The sequence below is a fragment of the Thalassophryne amazonica genome, chromosome 13, assembly GCF_902500255.1.
Source record: "Thalassophryne amazonica chromosome 13, fThaAma1.1, whole genome shotgun sequence".
Lineage (NCBI taxonomy): Eukaryota > Metazoa > Chordata > Actinopteri > Batrachoidiformes > Batrachoididae > Thalassophryne > Thalassophryne amazonica.
In genome coordinates this window covers 43,564,685-43,589,905 of record NC_047115.1, presented here as the reverse complement: position 1 = coordinate 43,589,905, position 25,221 = coordinate 43,564,685, and the positions used below count along the sequence as shown (strand labels likewise).

The 25,221-nt window shown below is 37.9% G+C and overlaps 2 protein-coding genes across 3 annotated transcripts in view; one reads left to right on the top strand and one right to left on the bottom strand.

Annotated features, from left to right (window-relative positions):
* mcph1 (microcephalin 1) overlaps positions 1-25,221 on the bottom strand; it is a 65,902-nt gene that overhangs the window by 15,657 nt on the left and 25,024 nt on the right. The window contains exons 11-13 of the mRNA XM_034184619.1: positions 24,634-24,671; positions 24,283-24,445; positions 23,668-23,745 (exon numbers count right to left, since the gene is read on the bottom strand). Coding sequence (XP_034040510.1) covers positions 23,668-23,745; positions 24,283-24,445; positions 24,634-24,671 — 279 coding nt within the window. The remainder of the gene's footprint in view (positions 1-23,667; positions 23,746-24,282; positions 24,446-24,633; positions 24,672-25,221) is intronic.
* Positions 151-18,411, top strand: angpt2a (angiopoietin 2a). Of its 2 annotated transcripts, none has more exons than XM_034184621.1 (9): positions 151-697; positions 7,597-7,752; positions 10,371-10,492; positions 10,654-10,892; positions 13,016-13,137; positions 14,822-14,923; positions 16,438-16,604; positions 16,940-17,070; positions 18,066-18,411. In XM_034184621.1, the coding sequence occupies exons 1-9, from the start codon at positions 305-307 to the stop codon at positions 18,236-18,238; spliced, it is 1,605 nt and encodes a 534-aa protein (XP_034040512.1). In that variant the 5' UTR covers positions 151-304; the 3' UTR covers positions 18,239-18,411. The 2 variants fall into 2 exon arrangements, with proteins under 2 accessions (XP_034040512.1, XP_034040511.1); XM_034184620.1 differs by having other exon boundaries at positions 13,016-13,143.

Genomic DNA, 25,221 nt, shown 5'->3' with positions numbered 1-25,221 from the left:
ACGTAGTTTGCGCATCTGTTTTTTAGGATGTGAATGTACAACACAAAGGAATCTCCACTTCTTTTCACAGTAACTGGCCTGAGGGAAGGAGGAGTGGTTTCAATTCAGTCAGCTAATCAGAGGGGCTGCAGGCAGCTCAGAGAAGTGGTTGGGGGCTTGATGAAAGGCCAACTTTTTAAAAGCCTGGCACTATCATATGAAGGAATGACACACTACCTCCAATTCCTGTTGGCGTTTTCTCCTCCTACCACTGAGCGTTAATAAAAAGGACCAGCAGAGCCTCAAGAGGATTGTTTACACTTGGATGCTGTGGAGCAACCACACCTCATCAACAGAGAAGATCGAGCAACACCTAAAAAACTCCAGGAATTACATTTGTATAGACCTTATTTATTGGGTCAATAGTTCCACTATAATGATGCTGAATGTGGACTTGTTAGTTTTAAGTTTCTGCCTTGGTCTGGGGACAGGATATAAGAAGAGTTCAGACAGTATTGTGGGAAAGAGACAATATCAGATCCAAAACGGCCCATGCAGCTACACATTTCTACTGCCCGAGCAGGAAAATTGCCAGACGTCCAACATCAACTACAATAATCAAGTTCAAAAGGATGGTCCTCTAGACGATGATGAGTCAGCTCAGAGGTTGGAGCAACTGGAGATCATTATGGAGAACAACACGCAGTGGCTAATTAAGGTAAAGTTGTGTCTGATTCTCATGACAACACAGCATGTCAAAGGTTATGATATCACAGACGGACTTAATCACAGTGATTCAGACAGGCAAGCCAAAAATCTGAAAAGCTTCATCATAAAGTGACAACATGCCTGTTTTCTTCCAATTTGCGAACACAGAGGGCAGTGAGATTACTGCAGCAAAACCCATTTAAGTCGAAAACATAGACATTAAAGAGAGCGACTGTCCAAAACTGTAGCTATGTAACACCAGTATTCATACCAAATTGTTTAATTTTCCACAATTGCAATTTCGAAAAAGACCCACATGTTAAATATATATATATATATATATATATATATATATATATATAGACACACTAGTGAGTTGTCTGTCGGGACCCACGGGCTCTAGATTGGGTAGTGTTTATAAAATAGGTAGCTGACATTTTTCAATGGTGGTAATAAATTGCACAAAGTTTCTATAATGGCCGTGGCTACTTGTACGGACCCGTATCTACAGAGACTGTTCTAAAGATACGGAGGGTGACGTTATGTCTTACCGACCAATCAGAATGCACAAATATGTCCGTACCCCTGCGCACCTGTCATTATTGTATGCGTCGTTTAAGGCTTAAAGCCTTTGAAACAATCCCTGTAAGCCTTAACTTTCACAGTCCGCTAATGCTACTGTATACGAAATTCAATGGGAGCGGTGTGAGTCTGGTAGTTGGAATTTTTGCCCCCGTTTGACCCACGCATGCGCAGATGTGTTGCGCACTTCGCTTATTCTCCTCGGTCCGTACCTTTAGCAGTCCCGCAGAAGATACGGATGTACGTATCCTTAGCCACTTCATTCTGTAATAGGTTGGAATGGTGTGTGATTCCATAATGTTTTTAGAACCTTAGACCTCTACAGTTTTTTGAAGAACTCAACCCTATTATTTCCTTTTAGTTATGTAATTTTTAATGTTAATTTACTAGCTTAATGTATTTAAAAATTGTTTAGGTTCTTGTTATCATATACGCACTATTATTATTATCATCATCACTACCTGTATTATCATTATTATTATAATTATTATTTTATTTTTACTTCTATCTTGTCATTTGATTTTTTAAATGGACCACAATGGAAATAAGTGTTTTCACTTTCTTGTGTCATCCATGCATTTTTAACATATTTACAAATATATTCTGCACTTACATTGAACTTATGAAATAAAATCACGCAAACATGCTTGTAATATATAGATTATTTACTGCCTTCTGTTGGATTGGCTTGTCCAGAATGGCGAGTCCAGAATGTAAACATCAATGTCCATTGTTCAGAGTTGTTAGCTAATATACATAGCTTCTCCAAAAATATTACTCCTATCAACGTTTGGTTTTAGCACCGTTCATCCTTGACCCAAAATATGTCAGCTCTCCCCTGTTTGTGCATGATACAAATTGCACACATGCATGCATGCACAGCTGTTTGCCTTTTCTGAATTCTGCTGTAAGCAGGTGCTTTCAATTTGACAAGGAGACGGTGGCAAAAGCAATACTCATTTAACTCATGGTACCAACATAATACTTAACTAAACTGATTAAACCAACTGAACTACAAAATCAATAGATCAATAACACTAACAACACTGTTAAACTAACATGAACCACAATAACAACATTTAAAAGCCCAAAACCCCAAACGTCCATGGTACATTATAACACAATGTCCATTGTTTACTGGTTAGCTAAAATCACTAATTTCTCAAAAAGTATTTGTCTTGTCAACTTTCCATTTTGTTGATGCACCTTTGGCAGCAATTACAGATTAAATTCTTGAATGTGATGCCACAAGCTTGGTGCACCTATCTTTGGGCAGTTTTGCCCATTCCTCTTTGCAGCACATCTCAGGTTCCATCAGGTTGGATGGGAAGCATTGGTGCACAGCCATTTTCAGATCTCTCCAGAGATCTTCAATTGGATTCAGGTCTGGGCTCTGGCTGGGCCACACAAGGACATTCACAGAGTTGTTCTGAAGCCACCCCTTTGATATCTTGGCTGTGTGCTTAGGATCATTGTCCTGCTGAAAGATGAACCATCACCCCAGTCAGAGTCAAGAGGGTTCTGGAGCAGGTTTTCATCCAGGATGTCTCTGTACATTGCTGCATTGATCGTTCACTCAATCCAGACTAGTCTCCCAGTTCCTGCCACTGAAAAACATTCAAAGCATGATGCTGCCACCACCATGCTTCACTGTAGGGATGGTGCCTGGTTGCCTCCAAACATGACGCCGGTCATTCATGCCAAAGCGCTCAGTATTTATCTCATGAGAGCAGAGAGTTTTGCTTCTCGTGGTCTGAGAGTCCTTCAGGTGCCTTTTGGCAAACTCCAGGTGGGCTGCCATTTGCCTTTTACTAAGGAGTGGCTTCCGTCTGGCCACTCTACCATAAAGACCTGATCAGTGGATTGCTGCAGAGATGGGTGTCCAATTGGAAGGTTTTCTCTCTCTCCACAGCAGAATGTTGGAGCTCTGACAGAGTGACCATCAGGTTCTTGGTCAACTCCCTGACTAAGACCCTCCCCCACGATTGTCAAGCTTAGATAGGCGGCCAGTCAGCTGTCGCAAGAGTCCTGGTGGATCCGATCTCCTTCCATTTACAGATGATGGAGGCCACTGTGCTCATTGGGACCTTCAAAGCAGCAGAAATGTTTCCGTGTCCTTCCCCAGATTTGTGCCTCGAGACATTGCTGTCTTGGAGGTCTACAGACAACTCCTTTGACTTCATGCTTGGTTTCTGCTCTGACATGCATTGTCAACTGTGGGACCTTATATTTAAACAGGTGTGTGCCTTTCCAAATCATGTCCAATCAACTGAATTTACCCCAAGTGGACTCCAATTAAGCTACAGAAACATTTCAAGGATGATCAGTGGAAACAGGATGCACCTGAGCTCAATTTTTAATTTCATGGCAAAGGCTGTGAATACTTATGTACATGTGATTTCTTGGGTTCATATATATATATATATACACATATATATATATATACACATATATATATATATACACACACACACACACACACACACACACACACACACACACACACACACACACACTTGCAAAAATCTAAAAAAACAAAAAAACAAAACTTTTTCTCATTGTCATTATGGGGTATTGTGAGTAAAAGTTTGAGGAAAAAAATGAATTACATCCATTTTGGAATGAGGCTGTAGCATAAAATGTGGAAAAAGTGAAGCACAGTGAATACTTTCCAGAAGCACTGTAATCCTTTTGTGATGAAATATCTGAATTAAAGGTTCACATTTCCCTTGCAGTTTGCTAATTTCAATGCAAACTGCCTTTTCCCTCGCTCAGTCTCTTCTTACTGAAGTGCGATTGATGTTCAAAACTACACAAGATGAGCAGTGACAAGCTGAGACCATCTCACAGCTTGATCACACATTTTCATCTCGTAACAAAAGCTGCTCTGATCCATCCCACAGAACAACTCAGAGGATATTCTTATTTGATGTTTTTCATGCTCTAGATGCCATGAGCAATTGCACCTACAGCTGCAAACTGACGTGCTGCCTTAACCGGTGCACAAAGCCGAACATATGTTATACTGTGCTTCATGTAACTTAAATACATATGAGAAGATAATAGCACAGATACTGGGGGAAATCGCAGCTAAGGTGTGAAGCTGACAGCCCACCTGTGAAATTACCATATACTGTACATGGAGCAGGACATAGCAGCACTCCAGACATAGAAACTTTTATTTTTCCTGTATGGTTGTTATAGTATTGGACCTAAAAGCAGAACTAAGCCAAGAACTACTTGCACATCTTAAAACAGCTCCATTTGTGCTGTATTATTGCTATTGGGTTATTTACATACTGCATATATACACAAAATTTCAGATTTTACTTTGCTATATACTACCTACTTTTACAGATACCTATGTTTTTTTGAAAGCCTGTAAACATTTATTTTCTATGCAAATAACTCACATTTCAAGTCCTGTTTCTCACATTTTACTGAGGTGACTATAAAGTTACACTTCTCACAATTTAAAATATTAAGATGCATGCCACATTTAAGTAATTGTATGTCAATAAATTTAGGTGCAATCTTTCAATATTACTATTATTTTTTCATTCAACATTGAAGATTATATAGTATTTGGTATCTACCTCTAGGTAGGCAAGTCCTAAAATCAGCACAATTTTAAGGACAATTTAAAAGATTTAATTTTTAAGTAATAATGGATATTACAAACAGTAAGATGTTATCTGATCGCGATTATTTAACATTACACCATCATGTTTTATTTTGATCTTTCAAACTGTATGCTAGATTTTTTTCCCACAATGTATGATACAATTATCTTTTTTAATGAGTAAAATATAATCATGCATAGGAGGAAGCAAGTGGTGAAATACGCAACACACATACATTGTCTTTACTTAGAGGGGGTTTTACATGGTATTAAGCACCTCCACTGCACCTGTCGTATTTGGCGTAAACCTTTAAATAGCTTGAAGACACTTTAAAGCGCTCATTTTGAGGAACGTCACTATCGTGTGAAAGCTACCAGTAAAACAACAACATTGCTGTCACACTTTCAGGATGCTGACAGAAAATTAATGTTCACCTACATTTTTTTTTGGATGGCAGTGTTTTGCTGCTGAGCTACTGAAAGTCAAATCTTGCACATCCTGTTGAAAATTGACAACAACCATTTGTTCTTGCATGTGAAGGAGAAACAGTTATCGAAAACAAGCAAATCGCACAACTGATTAGATTATGGATAGTAAATGATATATCCTGGCAAAGATCAAGTAACAAACTTCCACACATCCTCACGTGGATATCAAACAAATTGAAAGTCATGAAAGGGAGACAAACAAATTAGCACTAATTGCAGCTGTTAGTGGCCTCTACCTCAGGAAAAATTAATTAAGAAAGGGCTATTTAAGGGCTCATTACTGACTGAAAAGTAAATAACCACAGTGATCATGCAAACATACTGTAGATGGAAAAACAAGTTGAAGTGATGCTCGTTCGCAGTCATACTGTCAAGAAGGATGTAACTTCTCACTCAACACTTACATCCTGTTTACAAGTAGCGTGACCAGATTACCACTCAGGAACACCACGCAGGAAATAACTTAATGATTGGTCCTGTTCTAATTCTAGCAATACCTTTAGGTGGATGGTATTAAATCTCGTAGAGATGAGATGTTAAACTGTTTTCCACCCTGAAGGAAGTGATGCTCAGAATCCGGAGAGCAGTAATAATTCTGTGGGTCATACGTTTCATATAATCAAGAACGTGATAAAATTGAAATGAATGTATTGTATCGTCGTAGGTCAGTTCATGAATTTATCATGTCTTAACTGCCTGCTGAGGAAAACATTACAACAGAATACTTTCCACATTTTTATGACAACTATGAGTGAACTTCCTGTTTTAATTTTTAAAATGTTTCCAAAATATTTGACAGCAGGCAATATGAAACACTTGAAAAGACAGAAAATACACTTCTACACAGAGATGCTGCAGTAAAATAAAAAATTTAAAAAAATAATAGTGCAGCATTCATGTATACCATCTCCAATTGCTTATCAGCAAGCAGGTTTAGCATCATACTGCACACCCAATGATTATACGTTCTTTTAATTACAAGCAGGACTCAAGCAGACAACGTGATGTAGAAAGAATAACAAACATCTCTCGCTTGTGTCAAAGCAAATTAATTAAAAAAAAAAAAAGATTTAGCCCGAGACTCTGTCAGCCTTGAGAGGATTGTGTGATTTGACAGTCAGCAGGATTTAAGTCCTTCCATCCACATATTCAATGCCTTGGTTAATATGGATGGAGGGTTGAGTGGTCTAGTAATCTGGATACACACATAATACGACTAGCCATTAAAATAAATAAATAAAAAACCCGGGACCACAAGTGCCTCATTTTAAGAAATGGAAGCAATAATTATGCAACCTAATATTCAAACTCACACCCAAAAAATGAATGTAGAAGTTCTATACTCACTATTTGAGCCAATCTAACAGGCTCAACTGAATAGGCAAGAGACAATTATATTAAGAGAACAAAGTTTTTCTTAGTGTCAAGTCAGGTGTGGGAGCATAAGCTGGTGCCACACTTACCCGCATCCACGACACCATGCAACCTCCTTGGGTTCTAGATGGCAACCACCCAGGCAAAAAAGTATCAATACAAAAATTTTATTTTGATAAATAAATAGCAAATTTCAAGAGTGGACAAAGTAAGAACTCAAAAAGTAATTTATTCCAACAAGACCTGGTGAGTTCTTAACATATGAGTATAAAGGCAGCAAAAAAAACCAAAATGTTCCATTATCTGCTACCTGGAGATTTTTTATTTATTTATTTATTTTTTAACTGGTGTTTTCAACTTTGAGTGCAAATAATTATTATTAACGTTTACTTATTTCCTGTAAGAAGCATAGCCACACTCCAAAAGCAACGCATGTCTATGAGGCATCATAAAATTAGTACTTGTCTTATTTGCCTGTAATTTGTGAGGGCAACTTTGGAAAACCTGTGTTCCAGTCACAGTACAGTGGCCACTCAAACAAATGTTTCGTTCCTGATCTAACAGGATGAGGAAGCGAACATGTGACGTCTTCTCTCTCTCATTTCTGACAAACACTGGTTTGAGTTAGGACTTTAAAATCCAATAGCACCAGCACAGCCAAGGAGCTGTTCTGCAGCCAATTTTACAGTGACAGATTGTCCCAGATGTGCAACTTTGAAAACAGCTGTTTGGTTCAAAAATAACATGCATTACAAAACTGGGACTGTACCAGTTGGTGAGTCTCATCAATATTACGGTACTTATAAATGCTTCAGGATGAATGTCATTTGTCTGTGTTGCAGCTAGAGAGCTACATACAGGACAGCATGAAGCAGGACATGATCCAAATCCAACAGACTGCTGTACACAATCACACAGCTACAATGATTCAAATGGGAGCAAACCTGTTAAGTCAAACTGCAGAACAAACAAGAAAGCTGACCAATGTGGAAGCACAGGTAAGACAATACTTCAGAGGCGTTTTAATTCACAGTCATGTTTTTAAAAGGAAAGAGTACCACATACTATAAAATAGCCACACATACACTTGGGATAATCCATCCATTCATTCATTTATTTTCCAAACCCGTTTATTCCAGTCATGGGCGTTGCTGGAGCATGTACATGTACACTTGGGATTATACATCTTTTTCATTCTTTTTTTTTTTTTAATACAGAGCTTCAAATGAATTAAAATCATTGGTGCTGGTGGATAATGAATTAAAATAAGAATAATGAAACCTGACTGTGCTTAAAATCAAATTCCTCCAAGAAACTCTCATTTGTGATGTCTGGTTCAAACTGATTGAAAGTCTGTTTAATTCTATTCTATTCAAGTAATCATCGGCACATGAATTAAGAATATTCACAAAAGTGAGCAGCCCTTAGAGGGCCTTCATGAAATCTGATCACACTCAAATTCAAACATGACCCACAAACACTTACTTCAGGTGTCCAGTTCAAAACTGGTGAAAATGCATTTCTATACCCCGTCCCTCTGGACTTATGGTTGGTGGATGAAAACAAAAACATGCAAACGTTAAAGGGTGTGTGGCTTTTTTGTTTTGCTTTTTAAATAGCCACAGTATGCATCAATGTATATAAAACATGTTCCTGAAAAGAAAAACACGACTGTGCAAAATTCAGACAGAATTGCTTGCTACCTCAGAAATGATTGTCAACTCTGTTTCAACAACTGACCTGAAATTCAAGAATCATTCTCAATTCAATTCTGAATTTTACACACACCTGGTGAAAATATGGCTCAAATCTTCCTATTGACCTTTTGTCCTGTTTAATGTCACATTTTTACCTTTAATTTATGGTTGAGGTCTGAGCACTCTCCGCTTTTCACACCAATAAATAATGCACATTTAGAGTGTTTTAAAAAAATAAGCTGAGAGGGATGAAAACAACTGTGCCCATTTACTATCACGGCTAACACACCAATGACCTTACGTGAGCCAACTGTACAGCATTTCCTGTTATTAGCACACTTGTATTCCCACAGAAAGGATCAGTTTGTCACAATCAGACATCCGTCTGTTCAAACACATCAACAGCTCTATTAGAGACACATAGCTGGGATCCATGTAAACAACCTGCTTTTTGCTGAGGTCAGTTCCTCCAAAGTGGGAAATTGAAGGTGAGGCCCCCCAACCCCAGAACTGATTTCAATATGTCTGTATGTGCAAAGAAAAAAAATATATATATATTTACAAAGACCTCATGCTCTATGAAAGTCTCCCTTGAACCAAACCCTACAAACTTTCCAGTGTTTAGGAATGTTTGTGCTGTTGGAATTTTATTGTTCTTTCCTGTCACATTTTTCCATTTAGTTAGTAGAAATGCTGTTTGTACATTTTACAACATGATGAAAAGGGCACACAGAGTTCCTGTACTCACTGAATAACAAAGCAAAAATGAAAAAAAAAAAAACGGCTGTTTTATGATCAACAGCAGAGCACAAGACCTTTATGCATAAATTTATGTAGATACTTAATGACACGAAGAATGCTATAATGAATGCTTTTTGACAGGTTTGTTTTTAATAATATTCCTTTACTACCACCATCACAGTCTCCTTCTTGCATGGTCACTCAGTTTTTGAGAATCCTCTACTCTAGACACATTTACCATTGAGTAATTTCACTATAAAGTACTGGTGTCAGCGATTTAAAAGTGCTGTATGATTGTGTTAAAACTATCAAACTTGTGCTGTTTTCTAATACTGTCAAGATATTTATTTAGATTTAGATTATTTAGATGTTTATTTTATTGTTTCATCTTCTTATTATACCTACTTAGAATAATTAATGCCATGATTCCACACACTCTAATACAGTTGGTATGCACCTCTAAAGCTGGTTTGCGATCTGTCAATAAACACAAAGAAGCTTTATTTTTATTATTAATTGTTAAGTTTATTTTCAGACTGTTCAGAACCATGTGACCCGCTGTGGACACAGAGTCACAGAGTGACACATGTAAGGCTCTTTACATACAGGATGAACAGATTTTTTGGTGTTTTAAATTAGTTACTTTGGACATTATTACATATTGTATATTGTACAATATGTAATACAATGCTGAGCAGGACTGCACACATGCAAAACATTATGTTCTTTTGGAGCAAGTTCAATGTTTCCATGCATTATTTTTCCCTAAACTGTCAAAAACATTTTAACTGCATACTAAACAAAATAAAACAGAAATCTCTCATTCTCACACACACACACACACACACACACACACACACACACACACACACACACACACACACACACACACACACACACACACACACACACACACACACACACACACACACACACACACACACACACACACACACACACACACACACACACACACACAACTACCTAATACCTATCAGTATGTGTTTGCGGATATACAAAATATATGTACGTATTCTGTCCTATTTTCACTGAGATATATCCCGGTCGTAGCTGTGAACTAATCTTTCTTTGGGGCAATATTAGAGTAATTTTAGGTGTTCTTCATTGTTTGTGTTCAGAGATGCATTCAATCTCCATCTTATTCTCTCTTCTCTAAGGTAATTAACCATACAACTCGATTGGAGCGCCAACTTCTTGAGAATTCTTTGTCAACCAACAAGTTGGAAAAACAACTTATTGTCCAAACCAATGAAATAAATAAGTTGAATGACAGGAACAGGTAAGAATATTAAATTATATGGCGCACCCCCCCCCCCCCCCACACACCCAGAAGGAATAAAGCAGAAGAAGAAGAAAAACATAGGTTGCAGTCAGTCCAGTCAATGTAATTTGTAAGCAAATGAAAAGCTCACTTCTAAAATATCAACTACTTCTCATCAGCTTTTTGGAGAAGAAAGTGGAAGACCTCGAGAAGCAGCGGCAAGAGGAGCTCAAGATACTTCAGGATGAAAAGAAGGACATCCAGGCTCTCATACAGAAACAGACAGCCATCATAGGGCAGTTGGAACAACAGTTGCTCAGAGTTTCTTCCAACAACACCATCCTTCACCATCAGCAACTGGATCTACTAGATACCATGAACAACCTCATTCACACAATCTCTATGACTACACCTCAAGGTGGATCGACTGGGCATGCAATGACTACAAATTAGATTAAGCATACATTTTTATGCATGGACATTTTAATTCGATCAGTGTCACACTCACAGGTCTGCATACATGAATGGCCACTTGACTAAATAAACACTACATATGATTTTCAAGTCTTTACTCATTTGAGTGTTTTGGGCAATAATGTAAGGTCATGCTGTATTTAACTTAAAGGACATGTTGCACTGAAATCATAACAATTAAGATGCTGTTAGTGACCATCCAACAAAACACTATAAGTATTGTATGTAACTGTGGGGGGGGGGGGGGGGGGGGGGGAAAAAAAAAAATATATATATATATATATATATATATATATATATATATATATATATATATATATATATATATCTGTGTCATGTTGCTTGTGAAAAACAATACCACAGAGACATTCCACATCCAACAAAAGCAATGATACAGCTGACATGGTTAAAACAGCGCAGTAGCCATTTTAACCTGCATGTTATAGCTGTTTAATTACTGGTCAATCTTCGTTCCTACTCTCACCTATGGTCATGAGGGTTGGGTCATGACCGAAAGAACTAGATCACAGGTACAAGCGGCCGAAATGGGCTTCTTCAGGAGGGTGGCTGGTGTCTCCCTTAGAGATAGGGTGACAAGTTCGGTCATCTGTGGGGAGCTCGGAGTAGAGTCGCTGCTCCTTCGCATTGAAAGGAGCCAGCTGAGGTGGTTCGGGCATCTGGTAAGGATGCCTTCTGGGCACCTCCCTAGGGAGGTGTTCCAGGCACGTCCATCTGGGAGGAGACCACGGGGAAGACCCAGGACTAGGTGGAGAGATTATATCTCCACACTGGCCTGGGAAAGCCTCGGGATCCCCCAGTCAGAGGTGGTCAATGTGGCACAGGAAAGGGAAGTCTGGGGTCCCCCACTGGAGCTGTTGCCCCCACGACCCAAACCCGGAAAAGCGGTTGAAGATGAGTGAGTGAGTGAGTGGGAGTGTTCACAGCGGCAATAAAACAGCTGAGCTGCGTGTTAAAATACCGTGCTGCACACACACACACACATATCCATAGACTCTCTTAAAGCAAAACAAAAATTTTACTTACACTGAAAGCTCCATTAAAAGGAACACAAAACAAAAGAAAAAAAATTAACATGCCACACTGACCCTGTTGTTAAGATTTCCAAATAAAAAGTCCACAACATCAAAGAAGCCCCTATGCAGGCATTGCATGTGCTCGCGATCACCAGCCAAGGAGAGGGTCGACTAGACCTCACTCGGACCGACAGCCAGAGATCATTTTCAAGTTCCACTAGTCCTCAGGTATGGATAGCCGGCCAGAGAATATTTTCCAGGTCCACTTTCCTTCAGGTTCTGATCGCACACGCATAACATCCAATCACAGCTCTGCCTTCAGCTGAAATTCTGTCACGACTGTGGCACATTAGATAGAGAGTCCATTATCTCCTGAAAATACAGTCTTCTGAGTTTTTCCAATATGAGACATACATCTGTGTGTCCAGGCAATCTGTAAAAACAGCGTGGTGGAGACAGTCCACGTCCATGACCACAGCAGCAGTAAACCAGCATCCTGTGACACAAACAGCAGCATCATGATACTTTGAGCTCCAAAATGCGATAGGCTCTGAATAAAGAGTTTTGGATTGAAGTGTGCCCTCTGTAAATCCGAACCATCACTTTCAAATAAAAGCGCAGAAGTTCCATTTCCGGATGGAGCAGGTTCATTTCAATTTGTCAGTTAGTCACTGGGATTTTACTGCTCATTCTAAAATGTGTCACACGCCGAGAAATGCAGAGAATTGCCGAGCGAGATGTTTTCCAGAAATGCACCTGATATCTTGCCCAGGGAGAGCAATAAAAAACATCAGAGACCAGTAATTATGAGCGCATGTGTGCGGAGACTTACAGTCATGAATACTTTGTTGTGTTGCTAACTGGGACATTAAAAAAACGTGCAACATGTCCTTTAAAGAAGCCACCTACTTACTACCTGCCACACATAAAAAAATGCTAGTGACACCGAAACAATGAATGTGAGCTTTCAATGGAAGATGTCAACTTATCAAAGAAGAACTGTGCAGTATAACATGACTGTTTTTTTCTGTAGAGACCAAACCTGTTATGATGCAGGACACTCCGAGCACATATACTGACTGTGCTGCTGTCTTCAAGTCAGGAAACACTGAAACTGAAGTGTATACTCTCACAATTCCAAACACAACACTGGAGGTTAAGGTAACTACTCGTAAAGTGCATCTGCATGTGTCAGACTGTCTTAAGTTCAAGTACATAATGTACTAGCAATGCACTCTGCAACTACAACTGCAATAAGTAAATGTACCATCTAATTTTGTCTCTGTACACCACTATAGTGGGGCTGAAATATAAACAATCCAGATATCCGCTTAGTGAAGATTTTTAGCTTTAATTCTATGTGTAATAAAAATATTGCATTGACCATTTAGGAATTACAACCAGTTGTATATAATCCCTAAATTTTCAGAATCTGTACATAATTGGACAAAATAAAGATAAGGATTAAATAGGAAACCACCAGCAATTTTTTTTTTTTTTTTTTTGCAAGTAGAACAACCATCCCTGTATTTAGTTTATCCAATTACTTAAGAGCTCCAAAAATAGAGACTTTGTATTCAAATGGGTGTAATTCTAAAATGTTTAATGCAATAGCCCCTTATATTAAAGTTAAAGGTTACACTATAAGTACATCTTGACTATTTAATTTAAACTACATTGTAGTGGTGTACAGAATAAAAACTTGTCACTGTTCAAGCATTTTTGTACCTGACTATAGTCAGATCTGTGAATGCTGTGCCATTGACCATTTTATTATTTTAACTTTTTTACACTAGCAAATTGGAGTATAAAGTAAGTAATAAGTATAAAGTGCAGATTTTCAAGTTTGTTTGTGGGTATTTAGAACTACTGTAAATTCCTGTCCAACTTATAGGACTTGCAGTACTTTACATATGCAGTCCCTAGTTTTTAACCGATGAGTGTTTTTTAAAGCAATTTTACCAATTTTCACCATAATCACCTACGTAAAAATAAAAACTTATTACTACCCAACATATGATTTGAAAAAGCCACTTTAATTGTGCTAAATTTAACAATCAGATGTAAAGAGCTGGGCAAATTATGGTGGTTTTTAAAATGTATTATCATTGCAAGATTAGTTTTTATGTCATTTTTAAAGACTCTCATCCTTTGAAGTCACAAAGATCTGATGGGTCAGGTTGGTGAGGAAAATAAAGGTTCGCCATTCATACCATGGTGAAAGTATGCACTGAGTACTCCTTCGAGTTGATGATGCAACTACAGACAAAAACAATCAAGCAAGTTACAAAAGCAATCAGGTTAATCACTTGACTTGAACTCAACTGAGCATATATTTCACTTGATGAAGGTAAAAACTCCAGAAAAGAGCCAGAACTGAAGATGACAAAACGGTAAATCTTTATTCACTGAATGTGAATGCACATGGATTCAACTTAAAACTGAAAGTCTGCATTTTTGAGTGTGTTGCATTCTTAATATTCAATGTCATGACATGTTCAGCCATACACACATAAACCCGTGAATGCAAGAACACTACACATTGCTGAGTGAAGTGTTCAGTAAACAAAAGAATACTATTTGACGTTAGTGAAGTTAAACTAAAATGTAGTCAGCAGACCATTAGTGGCGTGCATGGTTGAGCTAATCTGTGATCTCCTTAGATACTTTTCAGTGCTATAGAATTGGAGTTCAACCTGTATGCCTTCCCTGAATCTTTATGTGTTTAAAACAAACTGAAATAATAATGAATTGTGAAATTCCAAAGAAGCATGAATTCCTGACTGAAAGGTAAATTGGAATTATTAGCTAGAGTAACTCCGTTTGTTTGTGTTTAAAGGCTTTCTGTGACATGGAGACGGAGGGAGGTGGGTGGACAGTACTACAAAAACGTTTTGATGGCCGTGTTGACTTTCACCGTACGTGGCAAGAATACAAAATGGTAAATGCCATCAAGCAGAAATTCTTCTCTTTAAAAACAATATATCACCTAGGCTACTGATTTTATTCCAAGTGTACAAGGTGGTATCCAGATTTGGTTTTGGCAATCAAGTGAAAGTATTTCAAAAGCCAGTTTAGCTAGAAAGACCACGATATAAACAAATATGTTCAAATAAAGGTCATTGCTAGCATTATGTGACAGATGAAGTTTGGTGGTTTTATCTCACCAAGATAAGCAAAAGTTGTGAAACCACAGAAACTTCCAATCTGTCAAACAATAATAAGTCTACATGGATCTCATTCATGACCTATGAACTAAAGTCTATACTTTACATAAATGAGTCCCCACACAAATTGAGCCAGGCCTTTCCCACACCAAGAAGAAGATAAAAGAGCCAATAGGAAACCAATAGTTTCCTTAATTTCAAACACAAAGCAAGTTAACTGAATAAGATATTTTCTTACAACTAGCTCTCATGCAAAAGCTAGTATAATTTCCTTAGTGAGTTGTTGCAGTTATAGGACAAAACTGTCAAGTTTGAGTGAAAATTAATATTTTGAATTCTTGCAACAGAACAGCAAATCTAAGTACAGTTTGCTCAGCATTATTGACACTCCTAAAAGTCTTTTAATATGGTGAAATTAAAAAAAAACTATAGATATAATATATAGTATGTGTGACACAGCTGTTGTCACCCTTTGATGAATTTACAGTAAATCATCACTTTCACATACCATTTTCTTTAGACAAGACAGGGAGTCACAAAATTACAAACAGCATAATGATATATAGTAAATCTGTCTAAAGCAGGCCGTTTTCAAACACTGAGTGACCAAACATAAATTAGATTAGTGGGGGAAGCCACCAAAATACCCATAACATGAGCTTCTGTGTAATGTTTTTCTGCTGCATCACCAGTCAAAGCTTAGTGGAAAGGAATAGAGAAGGATTTTAATACAAGAAAATATTTAAAAAGCATATTTTAAATGTAGTCTCAATTCAGTTGTCACTTGTGGCTTCCCTCACTATCTGCCTTCTTTTATGGAAACATTCTTAATCTAGTCAGATTTACTATACAGTACCACACAGTTTTTGTTTCTTAATGGTTGATGTAAATGAGATCCAAAACATTCAATGATTTTGAAACATTCATGTCGCCATCCCCTGAATTTCTAAAGAACACTTGCAGTGAAAGAAATGACTACTACAAGTATAAAGGAATTAAAAGGTAGCAATTGCTGTGTCAGATGTCCATTTTATGTCTGTATTTTTCATTTCATTGTATGAAAAGATTTTGTTGTTGTTCAGTAATTTTGGACAGTTGATATTGTGTAAAATATTTTCATAATACAAAATTGGTTTATTTTGTATTTATTTCTGAGCATGTTAAATTCTGTAGATAAAATTCAAGAGTGCCAAAAATACTATGCAGGACTGCACATGGAAGTAGACAGTTTTATGTATTAATTGCTTGGCAATTTAATGTGGTTTAAATTTCTTTTGGATTTTCACAGGGTTTTGGAGAACCTTCAGGTGAATTCTGGTTAGGAAACGATTTTGTCTCCACACTGACAAATAAACAACCATACAAGCTAAGGATCCACCTGAGTGATTGGGAAGGAAACTCTGGATACTCAGAATACGATCAGTTTTCTTTAGACAGTGAAGCACAAAATTACAGGTAGGTTTTTTCTGACAAAGATATACTCACACCCCCCCCCCCCCCCAAAAAAAAACAAAAGTGTAGAAATTCTTCTCGATAGTGTATTATAACACAACTTCACTTTCAGTCTTTTTACCAGTTGTTGAATGTGAGATACAGTTTCAATCTAAAAAAGCCGTGATGATGGAAGATGCAGTGCCTTAGATTTTGCCTTTGAAACCATCAAAAGTTTTGTTTGTCAGCACTAAAAAAGTGGAAGTATACATAAGGATAAAGTATGTTTGTTAGAGTTTTTCTTTTAAGGAACGACTATGACAGACTTCCTCCTCCCCACTTTATTTTCCTTTCTACAGGATACACCTTAAAGGCTACAGTGGAACAGCAGGCAAAATAAGTAGCATTGGGCAGCCAGGAAGTGACTTCAGTACAAAGGATGCAGACAATGACAAATGTGTTTGCAAGTGCTCACAACTCACAACAGGAGGTAAGAGACAGAATTTTATACCTATGTATTTGTGGAATTATTTTCACAAAGAAAATAGAATAACATCAATTTGTGATAGTCATCTATTCTGGAAACAAATTCCCACCAAAACACATCCTTGGCACTCTACCAAGAATCTACAAGGACATTTTAAAAGCTCTTGTATTTCTGTGGCCAGGTCAAAGAGTACCATTAGTTCAGAGGTGATCACTAATCAACTTAGTGGGGAATTCAGTCCCTGCAGTGGCTGACACTAATAGCCTGGGAACAGATTTTTCCGCCTCTCTCTTCTTGTATCTCAGTGGTCCTTCTACAATCCCTGAAAAGTGACTCTGCCAAAATTTTGTCTCTTTCTGTATTTGAATCAAGGTCTGCCAAGTACGCATAAAAGCACGAAAAGCCTAACACTTTTTTTTCCTTGAGGCGTCTTTCACAGAGTCCATCAGCGTATGCAGTAGAGGTTGAATGACACAGAATCAGAGAATAGAGTGGTGCTGATCTGCCACCACAACCCTTGAGGTGCTCTTTGTGCATGGTTAATGGACTCAGTTAATCTGAGTAAATGGAGACCACCCAAACTTCTCCACATAATGGAGTAGAAAACAATACTGACACTAACTAGAGCTTCAGCTCTCTTACCAGTATTGTCATCTCCATAGTAATACCTTATAAATGGCGACACACCACAGCCACTTCAAATGGCAGCAAGAAGTAGTGTCTAATATGGGGCCCACTAAAGTCAGTAGGTTCAATCCTTAATTGTGAGTGACTGCTGAAGTGTCCCTGAGCAAAAAAAACAACAAAAGCCTTAAATGCTCAACATCTGGGTGCTCTGCTGCCTTCAACCCCCACCGCAAGTTTAGGATTTAGACACAGGGAATGAACAAGGCCCCCCCCCCCATATATAAAATCATCAGTAACCATCTTGAAGAACTAACTTGTATGTATTGTCATTAATTACATTTTAAATTGACAATGTATGCTTGATATTTTAGGTTGGTGGTTTGATGCCTGTGGTCCTTCGAATTTGAATGGAATGTATTACCAACATGGGCAAAACTCAAATCGCTTCAATGGAATCAAATGGTACTACTGGAAAGGCTCGGGGTACTCACTCAAGTCTACGACAATGATGATCAGACCAGCAGATTTCTCAAGTTCCCGTTGAACCATCTCACTCGTATTACACAAAGTGGCAAAATACTGTCTGATAAACTGTGGGTACCAGTGCACTTCATGATAACATCTCAAACATTATAATGGAAAGAGATGTTGAGGTCATGCTTTTAAGTTGGTGTTGATCCTGCTTTGGTGTGTGTGTGTGTATATATATATATATATATATATATATATATATATATATATAAAGCAGACACCTGTGCACTAAGCACCCCTTGTTGTTATTTTGTACCATGGTATTTGACTTAATGCTGTCTGAATCAGTTTTTGTAGATAAATTAGGAGCTATATTCACTGCAGCATGTCTTTTTTGTTCTGAAGTTGAATGTAAAAGTAAAAACAACCAGCTGTGTTGCTGGCTTAACATTGCTACCAAATTGGGATTTAGTTAACAAGAATATTTGCAACTCTGCAGCACAAGTACATGCCCTCAGACTTCACCTCTTTATAATGTCACTCACTCATTTTCAACTGCTTATCCAGGATCAGGTCGAAAGGGCAACAGCTGCAGGACAGAACCCGCTTTGTTCCTCTTCAATCTGAGGTTCGACTATCAGCTGAACCCTTCTTTCCAGCACCCTGGAATAGACATTACCGGGGAGGCAGAGTAGTGTGATGCCCCTGTAGCTGGCACACACTCTCTGGTCCCCTTTTTTAAATATGGGGACCACCACCCCAGTTTGCCACTCCTTTGGCACTGTCCCAGACCTCCACGCAATGTTGAAGAGACGTCTCATCCAAGAAAGTCCCTCCACACCGAGAGCCTTCAACATTTCTGGATGGATCTCATTAACCCCCGGGGCTTTGCCACTGTGGAGTTGTTTAACTGGCTCAGTGACTTCCGCCAGGGCAATTGATGATGATCCCCCATCAGCTTCCAGCTTTGCCTCTACTACACAGGGCGCTCCAGTCTGATGCAGGAGTTCCTCAAAGTCTTCCTTCCAGTGCCCAATTGCCTCCTCAGTTGAGGTCAAGAGTCCATCCTTACTGTATACAGGATGGTTCCCCGTTTTCCTCTCCTGAGGTGCTGCACGGCCCTCCAGATGTACCTTCTTTATAATGCGTGTAGACCAAATCTAGATTTTTTTTTTTCCCTTTTGGCTGATTGATTAGGGTTATGAAAAAAAGCTGGCTGATAGACAAAAAAAAATAAACAAATACATTAAAAAAAAAACTCACAGCGGTAACAGTATATTACATGTTCCTGGCAAAACCTGATCATGTTCAAATTCAAATGTGTCCAAGATACACTCATTTAGGATTTCCAGCTCAGATTTGGTAACAAAAAATCTGACAAATTTTGTTCAAGTTATTATATAACAAGCAAATGTGATTGACTCACACACAGACAGAGGGCAATTCTATATCCTTTTCTAGCCTTACAGCCGACAGTGGATTAAAAAAAAACTGAATGCAGACAGGCAAACGGACACTGAAAAATGTCAATAATGTAAATGTGTCGATTATGGTATGTACGAGGACTGTGAGAAAAGAATCCGACCTTTTTATTTTACGCAAAAAATATATGAATTTGATTCATGTTTTTACATCAGCCAAGCTTGAACCTTCGTGCGCATGCGTGAGTTTTTCCACGCCTGTCGGTTGCGTCATTCGCCTGTGGGCAGGCTTTGAGTGAGCACTGGTCCACCCCTCTCGTCGTCATTTCATTGCGAGGAAATGGCGGAATGATTTGGGCTTTTTTTCCGAAACTGTTAGAGACAGGCAGCTGGAAACCATTCGAAAAATTTATCTGGCTTTCGGTGAAAATTTTACGGGCTTCACAGAGAATAAGGAGTGTTACTACAGTTTTTTAAGGACTGCACACAATGGCGCTCGGCGCGCCGCACTCCGAGCCGCCATCGAGAGGCAGAAACCACCACATCATTTCTAAACGGATCGCTGTGTGGAGCCGGGACCATCGTGTGCAATTTCTCTGGTTATCACAAGAGCTGGACATCAGCCATTTTCCGGCAGATTTCACTTTTAACAAGAGATTTTGTCACGGAAAGCTGCGCGGAGGCTTCGCGCGTCACGACCGATTCGCTGATGGAGCGAGACAAAGGAACACCTCCATTTCGGAGTGTTAAAGGACAAGTTGGGACATGCCTATCTTGGCTTTCAGTGCTTACCAGTCGAGTGAGTATAACAGAAATTGTGGAGAGCTGGGCTTGTCCCAACTTGTCCTCTTGTCCCAACGGTCCCGGCTCCACACAGCCATCCGTTTAGAAATTATGTGGTGGTTTCTGCCTCTCGATGGTGGCGCGCCGAGCGCCATTATGGGCAGTCCTTAAAGCTGTAGTAACACTCCTTATTCTCTGTGAAGCCCGTAAAATTTTCACTGAAAGCCAGATACATTTTTCAAATGGTTTCCAGCTGCCTGTCTCTAACAGTTTCTGAAAAAATTCAGATGGAAAAAAAGCCCAAATAATTCCGCCATTTCCTCGCAATGAAACAACGATGAGAGGGGTGGACCAGTGCTCACTCAAAGCCTGCCCAAAGGCGAATGACGCAACCAACAGGCGTGGAAAAACTCACGCATGCGCACGAAGGTTCAAGCTTGGCTGACGTAAAAACATATGAATCAAATCCATATATTTTTGCAGAAAATAAAATGGTCGGATTCTTTTCTCACAGACCTCGTATAGATACTATCAGTACAATCACTGCATTAAATAAAGTCAGCTACCTAACTTTGGCAGGAGATACCATAATAAAATAGTAGAATATTAATTTAATTTATTTCATGATTTAGAATTTAAAAAAGGTTGAATTTAACTATAGTTAGGTCATAACTGCATATGCAATTGTGAAAAAAGAGACTATGGTACAACATGTAGGTGGGTTGTATAAAAATAGGCTGTAAGAGTTTATTATAACTTGTGGGAGATGTGTAAGAAAAATGTAAGTCTAAAAATAAACACAAAATATCTCTCAAAGATAACATATTTTTCCTAGCAGAGTATGTATGTACATTGTTATTTATGTATCAGGTCAAAAGTTAATATATAAAAAAAAAAAATCAAAACACAAAAGTGGTGTTGCGTTTGACATTGTTGTATTCCTGGATACAAGTTATTTTCTTGACATTTAAATTGCACTGTAAGAAAGGAAACGCATACCGTATTTCCCGGAGTGTAAGATTTTTTATTTTTTACTAGTTTGAGAGGTCCTGCGACTCATTACTCCGGTGCAACTTTATACACTGAAAAATCACACATTTGATATTAATAATTTTAATGTCTATTTAAGTAGGAATTTCCCAGGAATTAAAGCACTAAACAAAATAAACTCTAATAATAAACGAATAAATGCAATAACAAAAAATACTGTACAACAATCCCCAAGAATCCAAAGCAAAGAGCTGATAATACAGAAAAAAAAGTGTGACTTTATACTCCGGTGCAACCTATATATGGGTTATTCCTCTTCAAGAGGCATTTTTTTTTTAACAGATGCGACTTTTACCCCTGAAAATACGGTAATTACAATATTATCGAGTAGTTGTACTATCATTTTTTATTTAAGCAATTTTTAAACTTTTAAACAGCAAGAAAGTTTTTCCTAAAACAGTTTTTTTTTCCAGATTAAAAGAAAAAAAAATTTTTTTTTTCTTTTTTAAAACCACTTTTTGTTTTTTGTCCCAATGGTGTACCAAGTGTTAAACACTTGAACTTGGTTATCAAGCAAATGAAAAACTGCAATTTACTGCCTTTTGAAATCGTAAGTTGTAAGCTATAAGAAGTAACACAATGAAAACAGTTAGGTCAGATCACAACTTTATAAACACCGTTTTGTTTTTTTTATTTCTCACATCTTGTAGAAATAAATATAAAACACTACAATCATATGTGTTTGCGTGTTTTGTTTAGTGCTTTTTGATACTAAATGTTATTATGGTTACTAAAAGCTGCTAAAGACTCAATTCAAATACAAATCCCAGTTCTAGTGACTATAGCTATGGCTGGGTGTGCAGCCGCATAAAAAGTACTGGAAGGTGACATTTCACATTTTCAAGCAATAACAACATTGTAATGGCGGTACTGTGCATCTACAAATCAAGTATTTAGATCATACAAATAGTTTACGACTGCTGGAATTCATTCAAATTCATTGAGAATGCCTTCTTTAAGCAGCACTACTGTCATGAATTTCTACCATTCACTCAAATCCTGTAAGCAACACAACAACCCACCCCTGCTGCAGAAAAACTTAAAAGCATGTAGCGCACCAAACTCTGGATCCCCGAGAGGCATAATAAACAGCCATGGGGAGAGAAACAGTTTTGATCACAATAAAACCTACCATGTTTCAAGAGGAATTGTGTTGACACATCAACACTCAGAGGTAGAAGACAGTGATTCATGAATGACAATTTCAGCAAGAGACAACAACCATGATATACACAGGATGTTGGGGGAAGCATATACAGCTTGAAAACAAATGCCTGGCAATAAAAAAACTGAAGGTTTCCAACAGAGTTCCTCTGCTTTGGTTTTTACTAGTTTTATTAATTTCAGAGTCAGAATCTGAAAGCAGTCTGGGATTGGGGTGTATGATATAATCTAAAATTAATATCACACTATATTCCACTTTTTCGATGATGACACCATTATATCACAGTATTACAGGTTTTGTAGTATATGACGCCTATAATAATTGTCTTCCTTTGAGCAAAAGTTTAACCCAAACTATTTTCATTTCAAATTTACTTCTTCTAATTCAAAATATGTATGAAGAAGAAAATGAGTCAAGGATTTTTACAGTTTTTTTTTATGTTTGAAAGGTCTGTGTTAATTAATTATTGTTTAGAGTTAAACGACTCAGCAGCTGGCTCAGTTTAACCATTTCCAGGACTGCAATGCATTATTGTGTAAGTCACTTTATGAGCTATGCCTCTAAGAAAAGAATTTTAATGTGTTCTAACTCACAAGAAAAAGTCCAACATGTATCCTGAATTATCACGGTGTTGATCACAATGGCGATGACTATCACACCCACTTTGACAAATTGACATGAGTGAAAAACGGAATATAACAGAAATAAAAAAAAAAGGCAAAAATGCATTTTAAAATAACTACTTCCACAAATAACAGAAAGAGTATATTTTTAAGATTTTTACTTTATTCTTATTATGAACATGAAGGTCTTAAAACAAAACTGGTTAAACATGATTTACAATGCAAAACATACCGAGACCTGGGATGAGCTCACAAGATGATATTCCTCACTCTGCCATACTAGTTGTTTGCATGTGTTATGTATCAGTGGTAGTACTTTGTTGTGCTGAAATACTTGAAAGCTGTTTATGTAATCTTTTTAATATGGTATACTTCAAAATACAACAAGTTAAATTTTGCTCCCCTTGAAAACAGGCAGTGTTGCTCCCTTGCTATAAAGACAGCCAATGCTGGTACTCACCTGTGCTGCAGGGAACTGGTCTGAAAGTTCATACGGCTCCTCTGGAACCCACTGTCTTTTCTCCAAACACCACAGAATCTACTTAAAGATAAAAGATGGAGACTACTGTAGGGTTTGGATGACGAATGAAAATAATTAGCCGACTAGTCAGGAACCATTAGTCATCGACTGGTTAGGAACTAAATTTGACTTTGAATGAATTAAGCCAATTTCAATTCTTCATTTTGATACTTAAATGTGGCATTTTAACAAATATAACCACAAAATAATACAAAAAACAGCATGAGCATAAAGACAATACCTGCATTTATTTACTAGGCATAGACTACCCGTTTGAGCTGACTAATTCACCTGTTAAGGGTCACACACTGTCCTCACTGAGTGAAGAGAGTGGTGGCAGCTCTAGCAGGTCTACTCTTTTAAGGGTTAAATGAACTTAATAAAATGGCTTTCAACCAGTCAACTAATAAAAAATATTCAACTAGTTGGATGTTAGCTAGTCACAGTGGACTATTACATCTAGTCCTCCAATCTTTAGAATACTGCATAAGTGTAGAAAAAACAAAATTAAGAAAGAAAAAAAAACACTCTTAAACATGCAAATTATATGCATACCCATTCATAAGACAGGATCCAGCAGCCCCGGGCGATGCCAAATAGAATATTTAGAGTGCGCCGCTGACTCCCAGATACCACATGAGTTGTGCTTTCACATACTTGATCTACAACTGAAAATCCACCCAGTGCTTTTACCACCTGAAGCACTGTATGCTGCTTCCTAAAAGAGAGGAATGGTACAAACAAAAATATGACATGACACCTTTTTAAATCAATTTGCTAACAAATATTCACTAACTCAAAAGATAAAAAAAAGTTGAAGTTTAAGAAGTAGATTGTCATTTTTTTTTTTTATCTAAAGTCAATAACATTTTTCTAAACGCCACTATAACTGAATGGCGTACTTACTCAGTGGGCATGCTCGTCATGACTAATGTTCTCATAGTCTGGGGGAGAAAAAAAAGAATCTCAAACAAGAAATATGATAAAGCCTTCACTTAAAAATAGTTTCCTACTTTATTGATGGTGGATACTTTAAATGGTGGTTGCAGCAGTGTGTGAAAAAAAAAAAAAAAAGAATCAGCATGTGGTTAAGGGGAACCAATATGGAAATCAGAGTGCAAGTTAAATGCTCAGTGCTTTCACATCCAACAATTTGACTACTGTTTGGGTGGTTCGCAAACTGAAATTGCATCAGCAATACACAACTGATCAAAAGCATGCAGTATAGTATATTGAGGCATAAAATATTTAAGCAACACTCGGTTACACTTAGCTATCAGGTAAACTGTCTGTCAGGACACGACACGTAGCCCCAGAGGTCTGTCTCTTACCATGCAGGGCAAGTAAACTCTCTCTCTCTCTCTCTCACACACACACACACACACACACACACACACACACACACACACACACACACACACACACACACACACACACACACACACACACACACACACACACACACACACACACACACACACACACACACACACA

Coding starts and splice junctions, on each gene's coding strand:
- angpt2a (XM_034184620.1), top strand. CDS start 305: ATGCTGTGGAGCAACCACACCTCATCAACAGAGAAGATCGAGCAACAC. Junction 698..7,596: donor ACACGCAGTGGCTAATTAAG/GTAAAGTTGTGT, acceptor TCTGTGTTGCAG/CTAGAGAGCTACATACAGGA. Junction 7,753..10,370: donor TGACCAATGTGGAAGCACAG/GTAAGACAATAC, acceptor CTCTTCTCTAAG/GTAATTAACCATACAACTCG.